Source organism: Drosophila sulfurigaster, chromosome X (genome assembly GCF_023558435.1).
Source record: "Drosophila sulfurigaster albostrigata strain 15112-1811.04 chromosome X, ASM2355843v2, whole genome shotgun sequence".
Classification (NCBI taxonomy): domain Eukaryota; kingdom Metazoa; phylum Arthropoda; class Insecta; order Diptera; family Drosophilidae; genus Drosophila; species Drosophila sulfurigaster.
In genome coordinates, this window is record NC_084885.1 from 9239669 (window position 1) to 9249466 (window position 9798).

Genomic DNA, 9798 nt, shown 5'->3' on the forward strand with positions numbered 1-9798 from the left:
GAAATAAACTCAAACTCATAAAATGCAATTAAAAATTTAAAAATATTAAAAAGAAAAATGTATACAAAAATAAAAAAAAACGAAATTAAAATAATGAAAATCATTAAAACAAAATCAAATAGCTCTAAATTTTAAATATTCATTAAATCTGCAAAGCAAAGAAAATATTGCAATATTTTAGATTTTGCCCGACAAAATTCAAAGTAAAAGAAGGTAAAAAGTATGGTAAATTCTAAAAAAAAAACAACAAATAATGGGAAAACTAAAGAACAAGTTTATTCTAAAAGTAAAGTAAATACTAAAACACAATTATAATAAGTCGGGTGTATTCGACTGTCAGATATCCGAAATCCAGTTTAAATAGAAGCAAACTAGTGCGGTATTAATTTTAAAATATACCTCATGAATAATGCAGAAATACTTGGTATATAGTTATTTAGTATATTTATATAGTACTACATTAAAAATATATCATACAGTATAAACTATACCATATTGTCAACCTATGTAACTAAAACAGAAAATTAAACGTCCAAGACATAAAATATACTAGTATTTTAAATAATGAAAAATAATAAACACTTGAGCAAAACGGAAATTAAAAACATAATTAATTCGGAAAAATACAAATTACAAACTAAAAAAAAAGTAACAAAATAACTACCAAAATGTGATAAGTGAAAAATACTTGAAACTTGTCACGCCGAACGCATGCGTTCAGTTCAGTTCAGTTGAGTTGAGTTGTTGTGTTGGGCTCATAAATCACTTGAAGCGGCGATCATGTATCACCATGTTGCTACATGACCCCCCCTTGCCACTTCCCCCCTTACCCCATCGCCCTCTTCACCCATCAGATGTTAAGCTGTTGCGTTGTGGAGTTTCTCTTTCGATTTGCAGTTGTCAAAAATTCGCACATTTTTTATACCAAAAGACGTGATACGCACCTGAACACCCCTCAATCGCTTTAACCCCCAACCGTCACGCCCCTGTGTGGTTGCCCTTGTCACCTGCCGCCACTGTCATGTTGCCGGCAATTAAAATTGGTTCCCTTCTTTAGTTGCCCCTCCCAAGACGCACCCTCCGCGATTGTCCACGAGTCAATTCCAATTGGCCAGGGCAACTGTTAAATAATTTATGAAGTGCGTAGGGTTTCTGGTGCGCATTTCAAGCAGTATCTCGGCCTACTGGATATATTGCGAGGTTCCAAAAAAAACTAAAACTATAAAGTGCCAAGGAACGACTATCAACTACCCTGTGCCATAAAGATATCGAAATTTAGTAAAAAGACAACAATCACAATCTTTTAATTTCGGAATTTTGAGGAATTTTTCAGAAACAAAAAGATAAGTTTGTAAATCGAAGATTTGAATCAACTATAGCTGATAATTATAATGCAAATAAGCTACAATATTTCTTAAAAATTTACTACAAATAATAACTTTAAAATTGAAATTAATATTCTTAAAACTTTCTTAAAAATTAAGTAGAAATTATTATCATTAAATTTAAATTAATTTTTATGAAACTATCTTAAAAATGTACTGCAAATTATTACTATTAAATTGAACGTTAATTTCCAGAAATTTTCTTAAAAGTGAACTACTAGTTATTGTTGTAAAATTTAATTTAAATTTCTTAAAACTTTCTTAAAAATTATAAAGGACTTTCATAAAAGTTTGCTACAAATTATTATTAACAAATTTCAATTCAATTTCTTGTAACTTTTTTAAAAATTAAATACAATTTGTTTACTTTAAAATAAATTTAATGCAACTTTCTGAAAAATGAGCTACAAATTATTATGAAAATGTAGAAATTTCAAGTTATTAGAATTGAATTTAAAGAAAATTTCATAAAATTTTCAGAATCTATAGTGCACAAGTTCAACTTCAATCTAACAAAAGGTCTTTTAAAGAAGATACAATTTAATACGATCGACACCAAAAAATGTTCATCTTTATAATACAAAAAAAATGGAGTGACTTACAGGGTATCTCGAGCATGCTTTTGGGGCATCGCTCACGCACTTTTTGGGCTGCTAAGGGAACCAAAGCGAACCGAATGAATGAAGCCGGAAAATATTTGTCCACGCAACTTTCGGCTCATTAAACTTTTTGGGCACATTTTGCGCGCTGCATGCAAATGCCGCTGATTAAGTTTGGCAATTCGAATTTGTCGGGGCCAACCAAAAAAAAAAAAAAACAAAAAAAAGAGAGCTTGGACCGGGGAGTTTTTGGCGATAGGGGTTTAGGCGTATCATGGTAGACCTTGGCGCCAGGTTTTTTTTCTTTCTTCTTTTTTTTTTGCTAGGCGGCTGCGCTTGCTGCCTCAATGGCAGACCATAAATCAAGCGGCAGCTTTGGCCAAAAACTCAATTGAAAGCTTCAACACACGCGCCATGGTAAAAATAAAAAAAAACTAAAGTGAACTCTTTGCATATATATCGTATTTTATAAGTTATAAGTTCTCGAGCAGCTGCTGTCTCGAGGAGGATCTTCAACAAGTGTTCGCTGAAGCAAAACAGCAAGTGTTAAGTCTTAAGTCCAAGTCCTCCCCACAAAACCCAAACACAAACTCAAACCCAAACGCAAGCTGTAAGCTGTAAGGCGAACCTCAACCCGAAGCCCCGAACCTAAAACTAACAACTAAGACTTTATGCTGATGTTCAAAAAATAAAAAAACGAACGCGGTTGCCTGATTAATTATGAATTTGAATTGAGTGTCTGGTGTTTGGTCTGCTTGGTTTAACTTTGGTGTGCTCGATGTGCACTCGAAACTGCACTTGCAACGTTGCCACTTGCCACATTCAACGTGCAACGTGCAACTTGCACCGTGCACCGTGCACCGCGGCACTTTTCATATTTTTACGCTTGCAGAGTTCGCGACGCGATGCGACGCGACTGCAAATTGTCTAGGGGCGCATTCGAGCAACAACTTTTGTCACGCTATATAGGGCCACAGATAAGCGAACAGGAGCGGAGTCGCAGCTCCTGCGGTCAACAAATGGCCAGTAAATGGGGCGCTTGCAAAAAAAGACGTCATAGAAAATCATAAGGCAAAATCATAAACTAAATAGAGGCAATATGTTATAAACAAACACAACAATATAAAATTAAATGGAAAAATAGAATTTAAATTGTTACTTAAAATTTTTTAAATCCTTTGAAACCTTTCAAATATGAGCGTTGAGTGCCTAATTCTTTTGTAAATAACATCTTTCCCAATAAATCTATTCAGCCAAATTTCTTATATTGCTTAAAATAGTAGAACACTGAAAACAAAATTCAAAAATTAAGATTTTGGTCTTAGTACTAAGAAGTTTGATCGAAAAAGTGCGTCAAGAATATGCAAATTTCAATGTTAGAAAACACATCGTGATTTCAAATGTTCTTGATTTTAGAAATTAGTCTTTTTTATAGTATCTATGTATTCTATAGCTCTTTGTGAAACTAACTTCTCTTAAATTGTAATATAAATTCACAACTATAATATCCAACAACAATTAATAAGAATAAATATTATTCTTAAAAAATGCCCTAGTATATACCGCAAATTACTAAAATATACCGAAATGTATATATTTGGTATATTCAATATTCTAAATATTTACATAGAAATGTTGGAAAGATTAAATGCATTTTTGTTTTAATTTCTGTAGTCAAAAAAGTGAAATTAATATAAGCAATAGAAATTTGTGAATGAATAAATTTATTATTATTATACTAATAGTGGCATTAACTCTTTGTGAAACAAAGGTAATCAAGTATGCTCAGCAAAATTTGGGCCACAATTGAAGTTCAAGCTTCCCGCAATGCGCTCCTGACCAAAGAGATGAGCTTAAACAAAAAGGCAGCCACAACAACGAAAATACTTCATTTACAGCTGAAGTCAAAGTCGCAGTCGCAGTTGCAGTCAAAGTCGTGGCTGGACATGCACAATGCTCAGCGGCACGTCTCAGTGTCTTTATCATATAAACGGTGCGATTTAAATTAATAATTAAGCTTGGCTTGGACTTCACTTAAAAGGGGTCTGTGTCTGGCATAGTCTGCACAGCTCTCCTCTCCTCTCTTCTGCTCAGCTCAGCTCTGTTTCGATCGTGTTCACTGTATTCGGAGGGCATCTGTTTGTCCAGCTGTTCGTCTCCCGTTCATTTGCCATTTGCCGTTTGCCAGTTGCAGGTGGATGTGGCTGTAGCTGTGGCTATGGATTAAACAGACGCAAAAGAGCATCGCGCAATAAATCATCGGAGACATTGGCTCTCCTCGCCCGACTGCAGCCGAATGCGCAGACTTTGAATTCGACTTTGAACCCCATTCCATAAAGAAGGAAACGAAGTTCGTGTCATCATTGATATGCCATACATACTATAAGATATATTCTGCCTGATTCTCATTACCGATATGACCAAAGAGGGAGTCAAGACTCAACTCAACTCAACTCAACTCAAGTCATCAAGTGGTTATGACTGCAGACCATAAAGTCGCGATCGCGTACAACAATGAAATATATTACTCTGTTCAACATTAAGTTGCAGGCGCACTTTGATCTACAGATTTTGATATGCTAAAGCTATGCTAGAGCACAATATGTTTAATCCATTTTATGATTGTAGTCGCAAATTAATGTGGCAACAAAAAAACGAATTGTGATAGCTTTTTAAGCCTCTCCCACAACTATTCAAGTCATTTGTACAAGAATTGCTCTCATACTTTTCTAATTACATTTTAAACTATTGAGATGTAAGGAATTATGCATAAATTAACAGAAATAATTATTAAGGAAAAAGATATGGAAATAAACTATCTAGATGTTATGAATTATGAATAAATTATCTAAAAAGTTTTTAAGGAAAAATTGTGAACTACAGAGTACATATTTTGAAATAAAATAATATACAGAAAAAATATTAAAAGATACCGAAAACTATATTTGGTATATACTACATTAACATTAAAAATATACAATGTAGTGTAACATATACCAAAATAATATACGAAAATATCGTTATACCACTACATTCTAAATAAACCACAGAATACAAAATATACCAGATTTACTTCTTAAAGAACTTTTACAACCAAGAATTTATATACCATGTTCTAATGACACAAACTTATAAGGCCCTTACACACTTTGGGTTGTGGGTATATAAAAACGAAACCATGTTTGGTATATCGCTATACTAAATCATGAAAAATATACAAAATAGCGATTGCAACCAGGAATATAGTATATACAAGTATGTAGTATTATTCCGAAAATATTCCAAAAATAATATACAACAAAAAATACTAACGAAATCGAATTCTATATTTAATATATTGTCATATTATTACATACTAAATATACAATAAAATACCAAATTCTACCCATTGCACACATTTCCTAATGACACAAACTTGCAATACCCTTCTATCTATTGGGTTGGTAGCCTGTATTAAAAGCTAAACTCATTAAGGCATCGCCTCTGCTGTCACTCGCTACCGAGTTGTGGCTGAAACATTTTCAATAGCAAAACAAAATTCATCGTAAATTCCTTCACCGGCAACACAAACACACAGAAGCAAAGAATCTGGAAAAGAAACCGTAGAGAAGATGCTCTTCATGGATGCGCTATTCAATAGTCTGTTGGTTGTGAGCTCCGGCTATGCGATGTATACGTTGCATCCACTGCACACACCTTATGGGTATGCGGCAGCCGCTGTGAGTCTGGTGCATGGACTGCTGGGCGTGGTTCGAGCTGCGAACAATGATGATGATGAATGCAATCGCCTCAGGCAGATCACGTCGGGCATTATGGAACTGGTCCCGTTACCGTTGACCAACATTGAATTCTATCTGAAGTCATCGTCGCCCCATCTGGCGATGGCACATGGCTGTTTTTTGGTGCCGCTTGCCTTTGATGTGGTCGCCAAGTGGCGGGACATCGAGGACAATTCAACGGTCACGCTCAAGGATCTGACGCTCCTGGGTAACGTTGTCTCGCTGCTGTTCCTCGGCGTGAATCAATCGAGCAACGTTTACGGCGGAATGGCGGCGATTGCGTTCGGTGCACGTTACGGCTCCGTTTTGCTCGATTACTACTCCGAGGGTCTGGGCAGTCACATCAATCTGTTGGCCAACTCCGCTTTTATTATGCTGATGACCATGACGCTGACAGCCAAATAGATACAGCTATGTAACTAAAATTCTTCTGACACTTAAGTTCCGAAACTTATTATTTACCGAAATCCATTCCATGCCACTTCATTCTACATATATTTTTATTCATCTTTGCCATAAAGAAATTATTGTGTTCATAATGTGTTTTATAGTTGACGTTCTTTCTCAGTTGAATCGTTACAACAATGAAATATCAACATTGTATCAAAATAACTATCATCTTTATATTTATAAAGGAACTATCGCATAGCTATTGTATCCTTGTTGTACTTATTCATATGGCGTATTATTTCTTAATTGGATCGGATTAGCAATGAAATATATAAATTATATCAATGCGGATATCATCTTTACATTTAAAAAGGTATTACCGCATAGCTATCGTATCGTTCAATTCAATCGGAGCAACTCTGAAATTTTGTAAACTATATCATAACAGCTACCATCTCTATATTTATAAAGAAACTATCGGGTAGATATCGCATCCCTATGCTTGTAGCTCTTCATATGACTGACTTCAAAAAAACTGCTACCAGCTCCGTTATTATTCTTCAAAAATTAAGGTTCTCTTTAAAGCAACTATCGTGTACACATCAGTGTTTTATGTGCTTCATATTTTGCATTATTTTTCAATTCGCAAAAGATAATTAGATTGAAAAAAAAACTATATTAAGGAGTGCTATATATTGGAGACAATAAACTATCTGCATGTTAATAAAAGTTGCCAAAAAGAATCTGCATTCCAATTATTTTGACAAGCTTTTTCAATCTTAACTACTTTTTACCGATATCCAACGCTATTATAATGGTATACGATATTTCGAATAGCGATGTTCATCGCAACTATTATGTCAGCAAATGACTTTGATGTAGCTTGGCAATTAATCGTGCAGTTGTTATCGTTATCGTTATCGATATAATAGCAGCCGTTACCAATTTTGCTTGGCAACACAATGCGACGCGGCAACGTCGCAAAGCGTCTCTATCTTCTCCTCTTCTTCTTCTTCTTCGTCTCCCTCTCGCCTTCCGCTTCTCTTTGTGATTTTCGGACGGACCCGGCTCAAGGCTAACGGCGTGCGGTTCATTGGCTCAACAATGGCTCAAGCGGCGGCTCAATAAACTTGCAATTAATGTTGGCAAATTAAAATGCAAAAATAAACATTAATTGTTTTGTCAAAAAAATTAAGTGTGTGCTCGCCATCTCTCTGTCTCTCTCTCTCTCTCCCTCTCACCCTCTCTCGCTACCTCTCACGAAATTCAGACAACGCGGGGGGTTGAAGTTGGATGGCTGAAGCTGAAGCTGGAGATGAAGATGAAGATGGGGCAGCTGACGACAATGGGGCAACAATTTAAGGCAAATTTACAGCGATGATCAAGAAGCTGATGACGATGATGATCATCAAGAAGCTGCTGCTGCTGCTGCTGTGATGATCATGATGATGATGATGATGATGATGATGAGCCACTTTGAGCCGGGATAAGCAATGCAAACAAATTGAACCGGTTCCCAACCGCAAATATCACTTACAATACAAGTCCAATAAATTAACAAAAGAAACCTCAGCGATACTTTAAGAAAGTCATACATACATAACACTTATAAGCCACATTTCAAGCTTGACTCAAATATCCTATATTTTATGGTGATTTTTGTCTGTATGAAATTATTTAATTTTTGCGATAAATTTCCAAGAAACATTTGGGCATTTCAATTTCAATAACTTAATGTCATAATTAATTTTGAATATTTGAAATATTTTATTTTCATACAAAATGGGAATATTGTCAAAAGAAGCTTCTAAATTAGTTGAGTATTTAAAATATTTGATTTGAATTCAAAAGAAGATTATTGTCATTTATTTGTATTTACTTAACTCATAATTCATAATTATTTGGAATATAATATTGAAATATTTTAACTTTTCTTTTTAATTAATATGTATGGCGATTTAAATATAATATTAAAATAGTTTATTTTCATTGAAATTTGGTTTGTTGTCAAAAAAGCTTCTAAATTAGTTTTGAGTATTTGAAATATTTTATTTGAATTCAAAATGAGATTACTGTTATTTATTTTTAAAATTTATTTTCATTTAGTTAACTCATAATTCATAATTATTTGTAATATAATATTAAAATATTTTAACTTCTTAAAGAAAACATTTATTTTCTTTTAATTAGTTTGTTTGACTATTTAACTATAATATTAAACATTATATTTTCATTCAAATAAGGATTGTTTGTCAAAAGAAACTCCTAAAAAAAGATTAGTTTTTCAAATACTATAAATATAATAATGAAATACTTAATTTTATTTCGAAATGAAATTAATGTCAGCAGAAACTTCACTTAAATAAATCTTAATGATGATTTAAATATAATATTGCAAAATGTATCAAAGTGATCTCATATGATTCTTCTTTAAATAAAATTAAAACGCACTTCTTGCCATCCTTTGCTAACTAATAGATCCTTCCTCAACAGAAGATGCTAATGTTGTAGCCTGCTTTTGGGTGTCGTGAAATGAGTGTGAGAACGAAAAGGAAGCAAAAGGGAACTAATGAAATGGCGCCATAAAAATCGACAATTAATGTGTGTGAGGACAGACTGAAAAGTTCTTTTGGTTACAAGGCAATAATTTCAACATTTTAATTAATTGCTCGCTTTTGGGAAGCTTTTACGATGTGCCTCAATGACAACTGAAGCTGAAGCCCTGGTTCCAGGGCTGAGGATAAGCATCCTACCCCCGGTAATCCCCCCAATCAAGCCAGCACTAATCATGTCGTCAGGCGGCGTCGCTTTCAACGGTTCGATCAGCACAACAAACAAACAAATTCATTTTATAGTCTAAAAGGCGTACCATTAATTGTGTGTGAATCAAAGTGAAGTGAAGAGTAGAAGAAAAAGAGAGGAGAGAGGAGAGAAGAATCGTCACTGATGCAGCGACAGAGGAAATATCACAGAAAGATAACAACAAATGAAAGCTAGCGAAAAAAGTAACCGCAAAAGCATTTCAAAAATGCACAACAAAGAAGTTAAAAAGAAAAAAAGAAGAAAACACAAAAAAAAAAAATGGCAAAAGGAAATCAACAAGTAAGCAAAAGAGACGAAAAGAAACAACAATCAAGCAGAATATTTTTGTTGTAAACGGAAACCGAAAGCGGAATACACTAACACACTTATGAGCATTACCATAATCAAAAATTAAACTAATTAATAAAAAAAAGTCAAACTAAAGTAATATAAAATAAAAAATAAATCAAATATAATGAAAGTTACATTATTGTTTCACTGTGCATTTGTGTTACTTAACTTTGCTGTCACATTTTAAACTGCGCAGCTAAAATACACAGAGAATGAAGCGCATTAAAACAACACACAAGAACAAACAAAAACAAAAACTGCACGCCAATGCGCCAGCGCAGACGTCGCAGCGAGTATGCGCATGCGCCTGCATCTGTATCTGTGTCTGTGTGGCTGTGGTGTGGTGGGTCTGCATTGTGTGTGTATGTATGTGTGTACCTTGTGCAAGTTCAAAAACCTGCGAATGTGTATTGTGAGTCAACCGGCGCGTCGTTCACAATTCACTGTTCGCCGTTGCCCGCGGCAGCGCCAGAAGCAGACACACAGACAGAG

At 34.4% G+C, this 9798-nt stretch overlaps 1 protein-coding gene across 1 annotated transcript; it reads left to right on the plus strand.

Annotated features, from left to right (window-relative positions):
• The first annotated feature begins 5464 nt into the window (after positions 1-5464).
• Positions 5465-6302, plus strand: LOC133848920 (uncharacterized). Its single transcript, XM_062284664.1, has one exon. It carries the CDS (start codon positions 5596-5598, stop codon positions 6166-6168), a length of 573 nt encoding a protein of 190 aa, XP_062140648.1. The 5' UTR covers positions 5465-5595; the 3' UTR covers positions 6169-6302.
• Positions 6303-9798: the final 3496 nt, after the last annotated feature.

Bases quoted from the DNA above. Each gene is read 5' to 3' on its own strand.
- LOC133848920 (XM_062284664.1), top strand. From the start codon at position 5,596: ATGCTCTTCATGGATGCGCTATTCAATAGTCTGTTGGTTGTGAGCTCC.